At 54.0% G+C, this 19,038-nt stretch overlaps 4 protein-coding genes across 4 annotated transcripts; 1 reads left to right on the plus strand and 3 right to left on the minus strand.

The window, feature by feature from the left end:
* Positions 1-9,756: 9,756 nt before the first annotated feature.
* cyp6 (PPIL4 family peptidylprolyl isomerase) lies at positions 9,757-11,217 on the minus strand (the record flags this gene model as incomplete). The annotated part of the gene is made up of 2 exons (XM_083194299.1): positions 9,757-11,083; positions 11,138-11,217. The coding sequence occupies 2 exons, from the start codon at positions 11,215-11,217 to the stop codon at positions 9,757-9,759; spliced, it is 1,407 nt and encodes a 468-aa protein (XP_083049212.1).
* Positions 11,218-12,145: 928 nt separating this feature from the next.
* Positions 12,146-12,634, minus strand: ACO1O0_004867 (uncharacterized protein; the record flags this gene model as incomplete). Its single annotated transcript, XM_083194300.1, has 1 exon — positions 12,146-12,634. The coding sequence occupies one exon, from the start codon at positions 12,632-12,634 to the stop codon at positions 12,146-12,148; it is 489 nt and encodes a 162-aa protein (XP_083049213.1).
* A 4,513-nt stretch (positions 12,635-17,147) lies between these two features.
* ACO1O0_004868 (uncharacterized protein) lies at positions 17,148-17,399 on the plus strand (the record flags this gene model as incomplete). Its single annotated transcript, XM_083194301.1, has 1 exon — positions 17,148-17,399. One exon carries the CDS (start codon positions 17,148-17,150, stop codon positions 17,397-17,399), a length of 252 nt encoding a protein of 83 aa, XP_083049214.1.
* A 216-nt stretch (positions 17,400-17,615) lies between these two features.
* On the minus strand, positions 17,616-18,725 carry ACO1O0_004869 (protein-lysine N-methyltransferase; the record flags this gene model as incomplete). The annotated part of the gene is made up of 2 exons (XM_083194302.1): positions 17,616-18,422; positions 18,486-18,725. 2 exons carry the CDS (start codon positions 18,723-18,725, stop codon positions 17,616-17,618), a joined length of 1,047 nt encoding a protein of 348 aa, XP_083049215.1.
* Positions 18,726-19,038: the final 313 nt, after the last annotated feature.

Here is a 19,038-nt window from a genome sequence, read left to right on the forward strand (position 1 = left end):
CGCTCCAAGTTCCGTTACATGCCCGGCTTGCCGACGTGCGACAATCCCTGTTCAGAAATCTATTGGGCCAAAAGGCCGCCTCCAATTGATGCTCCATTATCGTCTCCTCCGGACCCCGCCCGTATCCGTTCCAATCAATTCCTCTTCTGTCCAGTGTCCAGGCTATCTCTTGCGTCCACGACGTCCGCTTGCATCTCGGGTCCAAGCCACTCCCTGCTTCGCGCGCCTCGCCCTCAACTACTGCGAAGTGCGAACTACTGGCAGTGCAGCGCGCTCCCTTATTATGGAACCTCGCCTATTCTGTTCCTGGCTTGGCTCCCGCCGTGGCTACCCCTAGCGCAGACTACGTGAGCTCCACGAGTCCGCGACAAACCTTCTTCCCCCACTCCCACCGGAGGTATATCTCACCACATGTGTCATTTGTAGCATACACGGACACGAATATCGCCGTACTATCCTTGTAATCAACTACTGTTCTAGTAACACCAGTTCAACAGCTCACAGTATGACAATCACCATGTCTATGCATCGCTGGTGGTCATTAACTTAGACGGAGACGGACGGGACCACCGATACACACAGATACAATGGACCCACAACAATAGGCCCGTATTGCAAGGCTTCGTACGTAGAGCAAGGAGATTTCAAGTAGACAAACGGTAGTCGAGAAATACCAATGATAGGTATCCTCTCTAATAAGGCCAGAAAAGCGGTAACCTTTGGGAATCTCTGAGGCGGACACAGCGCCGAAAAGCCGTCAGCAAAGCATAGCGCTAGGTGGTGGCTACATAACTAAAGGGACCACTAACTAACACATATCTCCTCTCGCTATAAATCATCGCAGCCTCACTCCTTGCCCGAAACCGCCCGATAACGCAACCTCATACAACGGCCCCCAAACTAGGGAAATATGGGTTGAACAGCATGATGCATCGTTTAACCCCCACAAGGCCCCGTCCATCTGACGTGCATGCGCCACTGTATACATCTAACGTGCTCGTATTCTCTGGTGTCATGGCAGCCTCTTCCACTGCATATCTGCCTCCCGAATCTCTGTACCTCTGGCCCATCTCAAACCAAGCCCAGTTAGCCTCGGAAACAGGCCCGAGCCCTCGTCGATGTCTTATGTCCGTGGCGTAGTGCGATTGCACTTGGTGTTGCACTTGAGGTGACCACCCAAGACCCCAAACAACACAACCTGAAGAAATTATAGGGGTGAAACCTCATGTTTTTTTTTTGGAGGAAAAAAACGCATTTTAATCTAGAGTGCTGGAGCAATGTCTTTTCTGTCTGTTCATTTCCCATCCTCGGGTTGAGGGGTTCAGCAATGGCACCTCTCCCATACTGCTCGCTAATAACATCACCAGCGCCAGCAACAAATGGCCTTCCCTGTCGATACTAATTCCACACTTCCGAAGAGTTCTTTTCCATGGAAAGTGTGGAATTAGAAAAAAAAAGAACAGCAGCCGCCCCACGTGTCTCTCAGCCCGAGTCAACCCTCCATATTAGTGTCTGGCTGTCCTGGTTGGCATCAACATGCCCCAACGCCAGACAGCCCAAACGGAACATGAATCCAAGACCTTCGCTGTCCAAGCGCAAAATGTCATCTACATTTACGGCGACCCTTCGCCCGTGCAGTCCCAAGTGCCCTGTTCTACAACCCTGACACTCGCCCCTTTTGCCCCTTTTCGAATTAGGATCGCGCCACCAATGTTTTCTCGCGCCAAGTGTGTCTGATACCGCGCTGCCAGACCTTAAAAGCACATTGCCCGCCGTCGCCCTATTACAGGGAGAGAGAATAAAACTCCGGCGCTGTGAATAAGAGGGCGTTAACCTACCATTCAACTCGTCCACCCAATTGTTGCAAACAGCCAACCAACATGAAACTAGCCTACACCCGACTCTTGGGAGGTGTCGGGGCAGGAAATAGGATGATACAAGATAAAGTCATAAGATCAGATAAAAAATAAGAAACAATAACAAACCTCATAGAGACTGAAGCCAATCACCGGATGCGAGGTTCGCTGGCGGGAAAAAGTCGTCCAGCACCGCATGTGCAACCACACGCGCAACGGGGTGGGCACCAAGCCTCACTGCCAGTCCAGAGCCACATGAGTTTCAGAACGAGGAAAACGAGTCCCTGACTCATCGGCACCGGGAGCCCCTGCAGATAGTGGCGTAGGAAATCCAGAAGCCTCTCTCGTGTTCGTCGAGCAAGACATGGATGAAGAAAGACGAAGCGACAAACCATGCACCCTGGAAGCCACGCAGCATACATCAAAACTCCAACGACCCCACCCATCAATTCAGGACCGGAGTGCCGTGACCGGCTTGCGGTCAACGTCCTTGAGCCCGTCAGGTACCCCATACGATGATGTTGTGTAACGGTGGCTGCCGTTGCCTGGGCTAACTGTCAAGCCACGACGAATGGCAACTTCCACCGCAGCCGAAGCGTCCGCATAGACGTACGAGGTTTTAGGGAGTGGTGGGAAGTCCGAGTTTGACGAAGTTGCCGTTGCGGATGTGGTAGTCGAGGTGGCACCAGGATACATGTCGCCTGGGCGAGAGATCGGGGGCAGCTGCTGCATAGGCGGGAACCCCGGCGGGTAAGAGGACACGGGGGAAGATTCGTAGCTCCCACTACCGCAGCTTGATGTAGAGGCAACATCGGGGAGCGAGCTGGCCGGGGATGATGAGGACTTGCTGTACACAGTCGCCGAGGAAATGCTGTCGTTACGGCTATAGGGGTGCTGCAAGCCTGAGTCTAGGATCTAACACTCGACGGGAGGGATGAGTACCTTGTTGCTGCCAGAAGAGCTAGACATACCAGCGGCAATATTGTGATACCACACACTACCAGCTGCTTCCACCCCCAGAGCCGGTCTGTGTGTCAATGTCGTCGCGGTTGGGATGCTTGTGCTATGTGCTCCATAGCCATAGGCAGCAGACTCGGCATCCACATAGGGCGCGAGCGATTTGGAAGCAGTGGGTGTCGGCTGATAGGATGGAAGATATCTCGACTCAAGTTGTGGTGCGTAGCCGGTCGAGTACATGGGCTGATGATGGTAGCCACCGTCCGTCTGCTCCTCTTGGGAGGGGTCACAGTACCCCGGAGTTCCACATGAAATGTAGGCTCTGCCGACCGTCGGAGTCCCGTAGGTGTACGCGCCACTGTTTCTGTACGGCTGGAAAGTATCCATGGAGTTGAGGGGAACTCCCTCATGGTATAAAGGTGGTGGCATCAGAGGGGGTTGCGTCGAGGCCAGGCTCGTCGGGCCACGAGCATGGTGCGCTCGGGAATCTGTCAAGTTATAGTTGAAGCCATTATCCTGTTTGAACGGCGTTTCTTGTGATGAGACCTGTGAGACTTGTGAGTTTGCGGCAGCACTGGAGGCTCCTTCATGGACAGAACTTACGCGCAAGAACTGGCAAGGACTGACTCCAGCGTTGCGGCAGTTTGCACACGGTTCTCCAGTGCCAGTATCTCCGCTGCAACGTATTTTCCTTTTACGACAGCGCCCGCACTGAAAGAAGTGTTAGATGGCCATGGCATCCAACCCATCAGTGGTAAATGGCTTACAGCAACCGGAATTCTCTTCCGCTGATGAGAACCATTTTCGTCGTAACCACAACTCGACATGTTGCCGCCTGGAGTCTCGAATGAGTAAGAATGTTTAATGCTACTAGTCTTTCGAGAGTCGGGACCAAGTGGTTGAGGATATGGTGTTCGATGGTTGGCAAAGCGTCTGGAGGTCGTATCCGGCGGAGCGAAGTAGGAAGGGTTGACCATTGTCCTGATCGCTCTGAGCGGATGACGTTGGCCCTTGTCCCTTCGGGTGACAATCGGGAAATCTTTCAGAGCCTTTTGTTTCCAGTTTCGCAGTTGGCCTTTTCCTTAGAACGATGTTGCATGTTAGCCTTGCTCAGCTCGAATCCAGAACATTACCAGGCTTGTTTCTAGTACTCACCAGAATGACGATTAAGGGTGCCCAGATTCCAGTATCTAGCAGAGAAACCCGATGATAACGAATATTGATGGGAGCAAAAGATCCTTCATCAATAGGAGGCTAGGACCAGTCTGCTAGTCCCAAACCGAAGACGGACGAGAAAGATGTAAATGGTAAGGGGTAACGACGGTGCCTGTCAGTAAACCGCGAGGTGGGAGGGTCGAGAAGACGATTAAGACAAGAACAGGCTTGTGTTCGCAGCTTCTTACATGCTGTTATATTCAGCAGCAGCGTCTTTAGCCCCCATGGGGGTGCTCATAACTTTGATACACCCCGTCGCTGGTCAACATATGGGGACGCAGCTTGCCCGGATGTTTGCCTGCCACCCCACGGCTATCCAATTATTTTCCAATTTAGGGTCTTCAACTGCCCCAGAGCCCGAATTTAACAAGCGTGTGAGGTTGTGTGCGCCCTCGGCTTTGGAGTACAGTGCTGTGCTTCAGAGAAGCACAGCAGGTGTCATCCATTTACGAAGTCCCGGGGCCTTCAGGCTACGGCAGACCCCGGGCGGGGAGTATTATCCGACCAGTGAATCCAAGATGATTCGAGATTTGAGACTAGGAGCCTCTGTGTCTGAGGCTCTTGTGCCAACAAGGGGTTTCGATGCACCGGGGCGGGTTTCTGCAGCATGAGCTGGGAACGGGCGCGTGGCAGCCCGCCCAATACCTACGAGTGACTCCTTGTCTCGTACTGCTGGTCCAGAGAGTATGAACGTCCACGGTCCAACTTGTCCAGCTCCAAGATCCCAAACTGACCGTACCCCAGGTCGATTGGTCTGGTTGTTACAGGCAATACCAGAGTTGGACCTCAGCCCTCAAATCTCAAATGAGAATGGGCACCATGCGCCCGCCAATCCATGGCATAGACAGAGCCTTCCCCCCTAGTCTCCCCGCCTCATGTCGTGACTTGATGAGAGTGAATATCTAGCCATAGTCCACTTGTAGCTCAAGAGGTAGTCTCTAAATTTTGCATGTGCCCTGCGTACAGCAGCTCCCCACCGAGGATATTGACTTATGAATGTGAACTGTAGCCTGTATTAGTCTCTCCAACACCGGGCCGGCCATACACCTCCTCGGTGGATCCTGTGGTAGCATAGCAGCTTTCAGCGTCATGTCTTGGTCCATTCGCCTCAACTAGCCACTCCGCCCAGATCGCAATCACCTCGTCTTTAAATCCAACAGAATGATCATGCTCCATGGCTGGCGCAGGAAGTCATCGACAGGACCCCACAACTGTGCAAGCAAACAAAGCCACCATCTCGCCCTCCAACGGCTGGGCCCACAACAAACAAACTTATGCGTCGTGGGACAATGCGATCAGAGGCCTCCCGCTGTGGTCAACAACCGTGGCATCATTACTCACCAAAACCCCGGGTACCGGGCACAGAGTCAAAAACAGTACTCGCCCGGGGGGGGGGGTCCAGCAACAGGGTACCATAGAACCCAAATCACAACAAGATTGACGGTTGCAAACGTGACGCAATGCCGTCTCCGACTCGAGGATCGAGACATATCACCGGGTGTATAGCCAGCGGCATCTCGATCTTTGGTGGAACAAGCAGAAGGCACCCCGATATCGATCAACGGTGCCAAGGCAATCGGGTTGGCTCTTCACTCGCTAACAGCCACAGAGGATACACGAGCCCTGGGTTAGTGTTGACTTTTTTCCCCTCCGCCTCGAAGTAGCATCGCCCACCATCAGTTCTGATGTCAACAACAACCCCAGCTGCTACATAGTAGCTATAGGGCATTTCCGGTGGCTAAGATAGCCTTGACCACTGGCCGGCTACTCCAGAAACCGGGGATCCGGGTTTGATCGGACCTTGTTAGGTCCATGACCGAAGGCTTTGACAGCTATTCACTAATTGGGGCTCGTATGGTAGTATTCTCCGAGCAAGGGTTTGCTCCATGCAGAAGGCTAAGAGCCATGAAAATGTGAGACATCATATCTCCTCAGCGGCCACTGCCGCCGCCATACTCAATGAAGCAAACTTCTGTAATGGATATCCAAACATCTCGGCCAAGATGTCGGCTGACATTGTTTGCTTCCAAGTGGAAGCCCCAAACATGTCGAGAAGCCCTGACTTCTCATTTTCCACGAGGGGACGATGTAGCCGAACGCGCTCATGGTCACTCCCCGAAAAGCTGGCGCAAACGAGAGAAGTACCCCTTTCATAGCCAGGGGCCCAAGGCGTGTAGAACCCGACACCCACGGCGGAATTTAGCCGCCTACGAGGTGGAAACCTGGGTCCTCATTTCTATTCCCGGCCACCGTAACCCCGAACACTTGTCGTGGGCTTGTCTCTGTGGTCCGCGGCCAGTCATGCATTGCGACAACGTCTGCCCCATCTGCAGATGCATGATGCAACACCTCTAGCATTTTCAGACCGTCGGATGCATGACAGCCACATTGACTGACTTGGCTTTCACTCCAACCACCAGTAGCAAGCAGCGAGAAGATGAGCGCATGCTGTACATGGATTGCGGAGCACAACTCCAGGCTCCGGTTCTGCGTTCCTTGAATACCAACCAACACCAAACCTGTTAGAGCCTTGTGCCTAACCTTCAGCAACCTTCAAGGATCCCATGTCGCGATGTAGGAGAGCTCGCCCCCCGTTAGAAGACCCCTCGCCTGACAGACCCGACGGGAGCAGCCTTTCGTTTGGCATGGCCAGTCTGCAGGTACGTCCAACGCAGTTTCTCGGTACTCCGAAACACCGGACAGATTTGGCATCTCAGCAATTTCCACCGCGTCGACCCTGTATTTCTCTTGTCAAAAGCTTTGTACTCCTCTGCAAAGAGCCTTGGCTTCGTACGAGATTCCAGGTCCACCACCTGCCCCCCGCCGATCGCCCTGCTGAATGACTCGTCGTATTCTACATCTGCTCAACTTGAACAGTCAAACACGCTCCGTGCGATGATCCGCATTGCAAACTCTTTGGTGACATGCATAGTACAGAACGAAATATTGCCAGTGGCCCAGTCCAACTGCCTGGGGGCTCCCCCTAGCCTCAGTCCACCGGCATAGGATTTGAAATAAAGGAGAGGGGTTTATTGCCTCCAAAAAAAATCAAGGAATTCGCTCATGGACCCAATAGTCAAGCGTAATCCAGCATTTTCTCGTGGGTCGCACAACGTGAAAGGGTGGGATTTTCCAACATTCGCCGGGCGTTGGAGAGTTCAACTTTCAACCCAAAAGCTCTCTGCCACCTCCGACAATAATACATACCGTAACTGTGCCCGGGAGTCAAACGAGGGCAATGCTCATATCCGTGTTTTCTTACTGGAACTCATCGAGTCATTCAAACGTCGCCATGTGCCGCTGTCCGCCCGAGCTGTCATTACAGCGCGCAAGTAGCATAGATAGAAACAGTGGCAACGGGAGGCTGCAGGGAGTACAACAGAGACAAAAGAGATGCCTCTGGCTATTGGCTGGCCTCGTCGCCCTTGGGGAGCATGAGGATCTTCCGCGCCACATGGTATTCCCAGGGCTCAAATGTGTGCCTGGAGCTGTAGTAGCCAGGCATTGAAGTATCTTTCGGTTAGAGTCAAGAACAGGGGTTTCAAGCCATACGAAAATTCCCTAAACCTCGGACCCAGGTACTCGATGTCGCCAGTGGGTGAAGCCATCACCGAGAGGAGAGCGGGGCTCATATCAGAAGCTATACCGCCTCTGGCTGCGGCGCAGACAATCGGGTCAGGTCCTAGAAGAACACAGCACTGCCTCGTGGCCTGTGGTTGGTAAAGCTGCAGGAAGCCGCCGGGGAAGTCGACGGTGAAGAAAGATTGGCAGGCCCAGAACGTCCGACACGCGCGCGCAGTAACGCCGAGTTGTCTCTCTCGTCTGGAAACAGAGAAGTTTCGCGCCGAGAACAACCTGCCTGCCCGTCAACTGCCAACCAGTGTTGCCATATTTGCCCGAGAACCGTGGGTATCTCTAAAAAAGAAGGGATCTCACACTCAGCTCGGACCAAGTTTGGCTCATCAAGATCACAACAAACTATAAGCAGATCAAGCAGCCACAGAGCAGCAGCAACCGTTGTATTACCGCCGATCAGGGCTCCGAGTCCCTATTTTGTATCCGTGAATGCGGCTCGGGGGTCTGGGAGCCAACGAAAACCCTGCTCCTCGTCTAGTTGGTATCCGAGCCAGACGTCACCACAAAATACACCGCGGGCGTGTGGGGGCACGGTGTCAGTTGTCGTTCTCCCTCCCTTGTCTCTTGCGTTTTTAAAGAAACACTCGGACAATATGAGACTACTGCTGCTCGAGGTAGAAGTGGAGATGGCCAGTCGCGCCAGCAGACCTAGCAAGGGCGTTGGCCAGTTGTTGCAGAGTGCTGCAAACATAAAACTGTCACACAAATGTTCCTGCAGCTCCGGCCTGTGCGAAGTGGGCGTTCATTTGCAGATATTCGTTCCAGAACGAGCGTGGCGGTGACAGACAAGGCCACAGCCGAGATAAAAGGCGCCTTGTTTGATCCGAAGCCGAAGGCCACACCCAGTATGCTAGCAATCTTTGCCGTTGAAGTCCGAGGTCTGCTCCATCTCTACCGCTAGGGATCGTAACGGCCATGCACAAGTCCTGGTGGGCACCATGCAGTGCATCTGCTCTCGGGTGCAGCCGCCGTGGAATCATGTACCATGAGCGTGGCCATGTGGTTTGGGGGGTTTCGGTGATGTGTCAGGTTGGACGACGTTGAGTAGGCGCGCCGGATGACTGCGGATTTCGATGCGGCGAGACCCGGCGAGACGCCGGCATGCGCCGCATGGGCGTAGATAAGCGTGGGTGGTGAACATGGTGGCAGCCGGGTGAGGTCGACATGTTGTCGCAGAAGTATTGGCGTCGCCAACGGAGCGTAATGGGTGGACAGGACCAGACAAGGGCTGGTGGTTTGATGTTTGGATTGCGGATGGAGGGATCTGTACAGTGTGAAAGCGAGGTGTCATTCAGTATCTACAGGCACTTGCCTGCTAGGTACCTAGCTCTCAGATTAGACGGGGATAGGCAGCGACGGAGCTGGTGGCTCTTGCTTTCTTGTAGCGACTTCCTCTACTACCAAGGTACTTAGGTAGCCATTACTCCTTCCAGGCTAAGTAAGTAATAAGGAAAACCACGCTGCTTGGAAAGGACTACTCGACCTCGAAAACACTCATGGGAGACTGTAACAAAATCAGAGCAAGTTCTCAAAGCCTTAATTCCCAGTGCAGGGTGAAAAGCTCGGGACAGCATCGGCATGGCTTGGAATAGCAAATAGCCCAGAGGACTGCGGATTTCTCGTCTTGTGTAAGACTACAGTACTACTAGTAGTGAGTAGCACGTAGGCAGTAGTTGAGCATTTCTACCCAAGCCTCGCACATCTTCCCACTGACGAAGCTGGGGCTGATCCTAAACACTCGCTCCAATCTTTGTCGTGTGCATTCAAGGCGCCTAGTGCCAGAGTACGACCATGCTAGTGACGGGGCCCTCGGGGGGCCTGGTCGAGTCTGATAAGTTCAGACAGAGCCCATGCCTCCTGCTATCGTCGTTGTGCGAAGACGGTTGGCGCAGTTCCCCAGTTTGGAAGGACGGTGTTCAGGCTCTAGAGAAGCCCGCGGAGCAAAGCTGTTCACCCCTGGGCAAAGGGAGACATTAATTCCTTGTAGCAGTGGCCAACACTACTACTAGTAGTACCCCTTGGTCAAAATGGTCGATGTATTCGTCAAGGTCGGCATTCTCAGTCGACTCGATACACAACTTGGGTACCAAGTTCACCTCCTCGATCGATAGCCATCATCCCGGCGATGACGGTCTGGACCTCCCCGTCTATCATCACGTTCTCGCACGCGGTCTCGGTCCCTCTTATATCGTCGGTCACCCTGTTCGCGACTCCTATCCCTCCTGCGCGGACTTCGGCTGCGACTGCGCTGCCCCCGCTCACCGTCTCTTGCATCGCCATCGCGTTCAGGGGGAGGATCTCGCCGCCGGTCGCCACCAGTCCGTTGGTATCTTCCCCTCATCTCTTCGTTGCCGTAAACCAAGCCATAATCCCTGCCTGTCTTGCGCTCGCCCTCATTCCTGTACTGTCGGCGCTTCTCCAGCTCCTGGACACCTCCCCATCCGCCCCGAGACGCAGTTGCTTTTCGTTTGTTGTTGGTATCGTTCCTCCACACGTCACTCAGCTTGCTGACGCTCTGCGAGAAGTCGACATGGATGCGTCGGTCATCGATGAGAACACCCTGCATCTTAAAGTATGCCGCCTCGCAGGAGGCTTTGTCCTCATACTCGATGAAGGCGTACTGCAGACTGTCGCCCGTCTTATGATCCCGAATGACCTCACAGCTGAGGATCTTTCCAAAGCGACCGAAAATAAGCTCCAGGTCCTCGTCGGCCGTCACGGGGTTCAGCTTGCAGACAAACAGAACGTTCTCTGGTGGCTTGACTTCGGCGAAGGGCAGGTCCCCCATCATCTCCAATGTCAGGGCTTGTGCCTGTGCTTCTCGGTCCCTCCGTCTCTTTTCCAGTTCTGCCTCGTCAACATCGTCGTCTGCATGTAGGGTATCTTCGTCCGCAATTCGTACTGTCTTAAGTTGTGCGTCGCTGGGGGGCGGGCTCGAACTAGGCTCCCTCATCCCTGGAGGATCGGGATAGGGGTCATCCAAGATGACCGTGTGCTTGATACGGATATCAATGAGCGGATACCCTTTGTCGTCGACCACTGCCTCGTTGATCTTCTCCAAGACGTCGAACCCTTCCACCACCTTGCCGAAGATAGCGGCTTTACCGTCCAGGTAGTCTGTATCCTCGCCGAGCGTGATGATGAACTGCGATGCAGCCATTCGGGTATCTGGGTCTGAAGGCGCCGGCACCGTAGCCATGCTCACAGTCCCTCGCTCCAGGTGTTTCAGCTTCGGGTGGAATAAGGCAGGGAACGTCCTTTGGGATGGGTTTCCGGAGACGACGCCCCATATTGACGAGCCGCCATCGGATTCTTTAGAGAGAGGGCCAAGAGGATCGCCGGTCTGGAAGGAGAAGTTCTTTTGGACGGAATGGACGGGCGAAAAATTGTAGTATTTGATCTTGCAAAGCTTCAAGAAGCTGCGGCGCGGTGTTAGCTCAAAACGCGACGCTTCCAGAAGCAGCCCAACTTACTTTTCGCACAGCTTGGGGGCATGGTCAACGAGTAAATCAATGACAATATCGCCCGCGCTCGTCTCCAAAAGGACCGACATGGTAGTTGCCAATACCTCAAAGTCCGTTGCCGGGAGAGTTGAAGTCGCGGATTGGAACTCGAAAGGTGATCTCGAAACCCATGGGTACTTCGCACTCGTCGTACCTGGCAGCGTGACGACACCGGTTAGACCCACTGGCATAGAACGCGAAACCCGACGATCAGCCGAGCTCCGGTTTAGGTCACGTGACTAGAGCTTCCGAGGACCAGGAGATGGCGCCAAGCGTGTCTTGGCAATGCTTGTCAAAATGCCAAGCTTCTCAGACAGCGACGATCACTAAAATGCTAGGGACAAAGTGATCAATCTGAAATACCATCGGTATGAGCAAACGAGATCATCCCTCTATCAGACTGCGCTGTGAATACAGTGTGTCTTCCCCGCACTCCAGTTTGTACATGATCAATCACACATAATATGGGATGGCATCTCAGGTTTGGATTCCGACTGGTCAATTTCCGGCTGCTAATAGTGTGCCTGGATCTAGAATCGAGTACGTAACAATTGAAAACTTGCCCGGTTTCAATGACGCTATGTCCGTCCAATCCGTCAAGAATCCCCTAACCCAGAATTCGTACACCTAGCCACATCCAACTGATGCCGCCTTCTTCGGAGGCGCGAGAACAGCCCAATACCATGATACACTCCAATCTCAATCAAACCCAAAGGGGAAAAACAAGCAGGCGACGATTTGCCCGTCGCTGCTCAACGAGAAAACACTATGTAAGAAAGAAACAAATGCCAGCAAAGCCTAGACAGTTTTCCTGGTCCCTCCACGCTAGTTGACTTGTAACGCCCCGGGTCAGCTACGCCAGCAGCCCTGTTTTCCAAACGCCATGGCCAATGCAAAGAAATTATACCGGTAAAATAGACAATGGATACATAGTAGAGAAGCGGAAAAGGAAGGGGAGGCGATAAGTCCAGAGATGGATCATTCCGTACCAGAACTCCGTCTCCGGCGCCCCGACCGCAACTCCTTCTCCGTCTCCATGAGGCGCGATTGCACCCACAGGCGCATGGACCTGTCACCACGGACAGACTCGCAGTTGAGTAGCTCAGTCAGGGCGCGCTTGATGCTCTCATCGACGTGGTACAGGCGGCGCTCCTCGGCCGAGATCTCCTCCATGGTCTCCTCGTCGGGGATGGTGTCGAGTGTCTCGGATGCCTCGTCCCAGCCACTGCGTCGGGCAGACCCCTTGCGGTGGCGGCACTCGCCGCTGCGGGAGTGTCGGCGTAGCGATGGGGATGAGCGGGTGGGTGATGTGGAGGGCGAGGTGAAGGTCGAGGAGTTGCTGGTCGCGGCAGACATGTGTCCGGGCCGGATCTGTTCGAGGCGGTTTGAGAGCTCGTCTCGAATGCCTTGCAGGTCCATGTACTCCTGCATGGTGAGGGTGTAATTGTGGGATTTTGAGGCCGTCATTTTGACCCTGCTCTGCCGGGGGGCGTAGTTTGGAGTTGATTCTGGAGCCAGTAATAACGAGACCATTGGGCTCGGTTATATAGTAAACCCATCCACCGGGGGGAGTCAGACAGAGACGCAGCAACCGTGGTTTGCCTTGGTCTAACTCTGTGCTCGATGCTACCAAGAATTGGCAGCTCGTGATCGCAAGGAGATCTGGTTTGCGTGCTGTCGGTCGCACGGCAGAAGTGGCCGGGATGTTCCTCGAAGACCGGATGCAGCGAACAAGGTTTCACACAAGCGCCAGGCGGTGATGGTGGCGGGATCCGCGGGGGTGATTGAGCGATCAGGCGGCGGGGGAGGGAGATTCGAGGCGTCGCGATTGTGGCCGATAAGGCAATGGTACAAACGGCGAGCGGATGGCAATGGCTGAGGGAAACGCAGGCAACGGTCGATCGTGTCCAGAGCCAGGTGGTCGGGGCTGGAGGTGATGATAACCAGCCGCCTCTCTGATCAGCAGGTCCGGGAGGCCCCAGTGCTTCAGTGCTTGCCCCTCTTGGCTTGACGCACGCAGGTCTCAGGGTGGATCCCTTTGTGCAGATAATAGCAATGGTGATGCGATGCGATGCGATGTGATGCGCCGGTGCTGCAGGGCGCCCACCTTATTACTAGTAGTTCCCGGATTTCAATATTGGCGCTCGCAGTTGGCCAGGCCGCCGGGTTCGCCGCTGTGACCGAGAGATAACGCCGGATGTGTCAAGCTCGCACTCGGCCCAAGTCTAAAAGCGTGGCGAGAATGCAATGTCTCTGGGAGTGCTTGAGTGGTGCTTGAGTGGTGCTTGAGTGACTCGGTGCTGGCGGACCGCCTGATAAGGTTCACGGTTTTGGGCAGATTTGGCTTCGCGTTCTCGTGCCTGCAAGCCTAGGCCGGCCAGTCGGGGATGCGAACGGGAACACGAAGAGATGGGTGGGCGGGTGCAGCAGTTCGATTGGGCCCAGGTGCTTCTCGACCACCACAGGTATTGATTTAGGGACTCTGCCGCCAGGAATGCGGTTTGCGTGGGTGTCGCCAGAGGCCACAATTGGGCAGCTTGCACCGTGTGAGGCGATGCTGGCCTGTCAGTGGCGCTACGGCTGCGTGGTCGAGGTTGCGGAGATGGGTAGCACCAGATGCGGGCAGATTGACCGGTCCCTGATGGGGGGAGGATGCGTTGTTCGACGGGAGTCACCTGGTGATGCTGGTGCAGAAGGTTGAGGAAGGTGAGGGGACTGGAGAAGAGAGCAGAGGAGGGCAGAGGAGAGTGGAAGAGTATTACTCGTAATCCCAAGCAAGGGCGCTCAACTCATCAAACGTTCCAACTTGCGACGACGCAATCAAGCTGTATTAATCACCACCGACATGGGTGGTTTATATTAGCTTCACCGGCCTTCAGATGGGGCCCCCTGGCCTGAGCGCCGGTTGCAAATGAGATCCGTCCCACCAGGGGGGGGAAAGGGCCCGCCGCCAAAAATCACCTATCATCATCCCCATCGATCGGTCTCACCCAGCAGGTTTCAAGGCCCAACTCCAACTTCTCCAACAGGAAATATATCGTCATTTCCACACATGTCCTGAAATCGCTGGGGGCATCTCCGGCACGCCAACCGATCAGCTTGGTAGGTGCTCCCGAAACACCCCAAGGTAGATGAGGCAGATGCGGCAGATGAGGGCCAGATGGCCCATGGGCAACTTGTTTCTCAACTCCACACACCACAGACCCAGACCGCACTCACTCACACCTTGGTGCCCGTGCTACTCCGTATACGTACGTACCTCCGTACGGGAACATGTACCTACTGCAATTACCAGCGGTGAGCCCGAAACGCCTCACCTCGAGCCGATCAATGTCACATCCGCCGCTGATCATGGCGCAAAACAACAGGACCGTTTCTCTGGGGTCACGTACAAATTAAGCCACCATATCTATAGCGGAAGCTCTGCTTCAGACAACCATACCGGTACCACCACCTGCCATCCAAGGATATGACCATCAGGCAGTGAGACCTGCCAACTCCACCACCCAGGTTTCAGGCAATCTGTCTCATTCCGTCCCCCAGGATTCGGCAGTCAAAAAGTGCTTTGCGGTAGTACGAGGACGGATATTACCACCATCACGCACAAAAGGACGGGGTCATCTCGCCTCAGCCTGCCAACAAGCCAGTGCTGGTCACATTACCATCCCTCAATGTCGTGCCACCAGCCAGAAAAATCTGCTCATCCATCGCCTGCCCAGGTCGTATCCGCTGCGCCGGACTTGTGCTCCGGGCCCGGCAATGCCGTTGGGCCCCTTCTAGATCCCATCGCCCGAATCATCGGGTAATAACCATCCGGTGTCTACCAGGTTCTGCCTATCGTGTCCACCATGGCCTCCCCGTCGATCCTTCTCCAGACATGTAGTAATACTCGCAGCTACCTCAACTGAGAGCCTAACAAGTCAACTCCGGCTTCCGTTTCCGAGACCGCCGATTGTACTTCTCGGGCATATCATGGCCCAAAATGGCATATCAGCCTACCATGTATGACTTCATAAGTACTACTAGCTACATAAAGACCAACAGCCCATCTGACATTACCCCGTTTCCTGTCAACCACGTTGTCAGGCGTACGTATGGCAACCCTTGAACGCCTCAATTGACTCCGATAGGCTATGCAGCAATCCGGCCAGCTGATGCCACTGTGGTACGCATCACAGATTACTGACACGTTTTTTTACCCAGCTCCAGGCACCTCCCGTGCAATGTTTCTTGGGTCCCGTTCCCTCGGAGGCTTAGATGTGGTGAGACTGGTGGTGTGCCGGCCGGAGCCTACCGGCAATGAGTGGCTACCCTGCGCTACCCCGATCGGAACAAGGATGCACAGGCAAGAAAGGCCTCTAAACCGAACTCTGGTCTTAAGATCATAGGTAGTTACGATGACTTGCTCAACCGTGTAACACCCGTTACACAAGATTATTCACACGTTGGGGACGTGCGAGCTGACTGGAGCATATGTACCCAAAGATTTACATCTAACGTGCTGCCCCACAACTCTGCGCGCCCCCTATCTCTGCGCAGACAAACCAAGACGCGTCAACATCAACACAACACCTTCGTACAACCAGAATTCTATCAAATCTTATCCAAACTACGTATTTTTTGCATCATGACTAGCCCCCAGTCCGTCCGTAACGAGTGCATTGAAAATGCCTGCGATCAGGCACGTACTTCTGGCTCAATTCGCGCTGCCGCACGAGACTGGGGTATGCCCGAGTCCACGATCCGTAACCGGCTCAATGGAGCTACCACGATTCGAGAAGCCAAGGCCGATTCCCAATAACTATCCCCAAAGCAAGAGGAATTGCTAGCGGATTGGGTCTTATGAGAGGAACAGTGTGGGAGGGCCCCAAAGAAGAAGGAAATCCGCGACTTCGCATAGGTCATCGTATCTAACGGCGGCAGCGACGACCTCATCGGCCGGAAATGGGTAGACCGCTTCATTAACCGTAACCCATCGATTAAGAGGAAGATTGGTAGGGGAGTTGAGGCATCTCGAACTAGCCAGATTACCATTGAGGCCCTCGAGACCTTCTATGACCGTCTAGATCACCTCATTAAGACGATGTCTATCGGCAGTAGCCGCATCTATAATATGGACGAGACCGGCATATCCGAGGCCGAAACAAGCGCCGGAAAGGTCGCTGGATCAAGCGCAACGCGATGTTCTATTATCACAATAAGCGATTGTATAACTTGGGCCACTGTGGCGGAGTATGCGAGTGCTACGGGTCGCCGGTTGACGCCGTTGGTGATCCTCACAGGCAAGAACCTTCAGGGGCAGTAGATGCCGGATAAGATCCCTAACTTCAAGATGATTGCGTCGAACAAGGGCTAGATGAACTCGTATATCATAATGAAGTAGCTCCGCGGTATCTTCTTACCGGAAACAAAGCCTGAGATACCATCGCTCTGGCGTATCCTGATCTTAGATAGATTCAAGCCTCATAAGACAGCGGAATTCGCATACAAGGCATATATCAATAAAGTCTATCCACTATGGCTCCCCGCGCATTCATCCTACCTTACATAGCCGCTCGATGTGGCGTGTTTTAGCCCTCTCAAGCACGAGTTCCACGACCAGACCCGCGCCTTCGCCTAATAAAGCACGAGTGCTCCTGCTTAAAAACGCCGCTTCCTCCGCGCCTATAAATTAGCAGGCGAGAAAGCTATTTTAAAGGAGAACATCCGAAGCGGGTTTAAGGCCGCGGGAATTTACCCTACGAATGGAGCACGGGCGATTGATACGGTGGTCGCTTATAGGGATACTCAACACCAAGCTAGCCCACCACATACACCCGAACGATCTTAAGAGACTAATATCCGCTATATCTACACTCTAGAGAATAAGAAGGATATTATCTCGCAACTAGATCCTTTGCGGCGGCAGATTAGGGCCATTGATCGGGCCCGCCGTACGATGCTACATAAGGCTGGTGAATCCCTCAATAAACGGAACACAATGATAGCATCTTTGAAGCGGGAAAATGACTATCTCAAGGATAGGGTCGATGCACTCGAGCCTACTAAGCGCCGGAAGGTGCACAAAGACCCTAATGAGGAATTTGCAACAAAGGCAGACCTGATTGATGCTCGGAACAAGGCCCAAGCAGCGGCCAATAGCTATGTGGATAACCACGGACCTTATCTTGATGATGAGGCCGCAGAAATTGCTGAGTTAGCTGCCGACGACCTAGCCGAGCGACTGCAGTAGTAGATATTCAATTGAAACACCGTGTGTTGAGTTATTCCTATGTAAAGTTCGTTGTTGTGATGGCCTCAATTGCGCAGAGATGGGGGGCGCGCAGAGTTGTGGGGCAGCACGTTAGCATGTCAGCTGGTAACACCACCGGAGCACGTGGTCCGGGGTATAACATCATGTATCCGACCCCACTGATATCACTCATCGGACATCTTTCTTTTCATTGATTCAAACATTGCGTCTTGATACTCTACAGGTGAAGATCTTGATGGGCACCTCATCGTCGTAGAATGGCCCTCGCTGAGACGATCTTGACGGCACACCAAACTCCAAATCCTCCGCCACCAGCCCATTGTCACCACATGCTTTCATGAAAACTCCAAACGTCTCCTCATTCCGCTGCGCCGCAGAGATGTAGACCTCGACGTTTGGATGCAGCGCAAAGAGGTCTACCAGTGTGCCAACCAGCGCGGGGATCGCGCTCCGGTCGTACGTCACGTCGGCACCCAGCACCACATCCACGGGCCACCCGCCGTTCCACGCCTCCTCCTCCGTTCCGACAAGAGCGTGGCCCCATTTCACGTCCATCGGCGTGATGCGGGAGGAGTCCTCGAGGTCGTTGAGAAATAGGTTCTCAGGAAGGTTGTTGATGACATCATCAGAGCCATCGGAGGCCAGGACGTGTGTGGCTCCCAGGTAGTAGGCGCAGAGTATGGACAGGTAACCGGTGCCAGTGCCTAGCTCCAGGATACGCTTCCCCCGAACGATGGCCGGATTCTGGCAGAGGAATTGGCCCATGTGAAGTCCAGCCTCCCATGTACGCAGACCAGTGGTGCCTCCAGCAGCTATCAAAGACCGATTCTCTAAAAGTGTAATGTGAGGATCTTGCTCCTTGGAGCTGGTCGAGTTAGGGTCGCCAGGGAGACCAGACAGGCTATACGTGACATAAAACCGTTGCTGCACCAAGGCAGCTTCTGGTGGGTGGGGCGTCGCGAGGAGAACAGACAGGGTACTCATGAGGTTCTCAGAGACTTCCTACCTTCAGGTCAGACAGACTAGGAGATATCATCATTCGGTTAAGTGGCCGGCACAGCTCACATGTTGGTCCCAATCTTCGATACCCGCCTCAATTCTTGACACTAGATCTTTGAGATTTCTGGTCTGATATCGAGTCGGCGGCGCATAGCGAACGGCACCGTCCGCAAACAGGTTTGTGAAGATGGCATCCTGAACTTCAGGTAGCCTGAGAAACGTGCCCTGCGGAAAGTCAAGTTTGGGTTCCAGCTGGAGATATTGGCGGCAGAATCTGTCGACTTGGTCGATCCATGTCTGTGACATGCTTTGCAATTCCCCAAACTACGGATAGAGTTTGGGCAATCATTCCAGCCGTGAGTACGGATATTGTACGGAGGAGCATGGATGCTGGTGGTTCGATGACGGCGTTGAGCTTCCCTGGTTCCGTACCCCACCCGGAAACGCTGAAACGTTGTGCCGAGAAGACCCATACCCAGGCCACGCGGGCTCAAAGTGTCACGTGAGCCCTAGCCAAAATTTGTGTGGAAGCCCCAATTGTGAGGCAGGCCCCCACGCACACCCGATTTTCTTAGGGTTGGACCCAATTAACCGACACGGGCACCTGGTCGGAATTTTC

This window comes from Amphichorda felina (assembly GCF_050947745.1).
Source record: "Amphichorda felina strain 45539 chromosome Unknown scaffold_5, whole genome shotgun sequence".
NCBI lineage: Eukaryota > Fungi > Ascomycota > Sordariomycetes > Hypocreales > Bionectriaceae > Amphichorda > Amphichorda felina.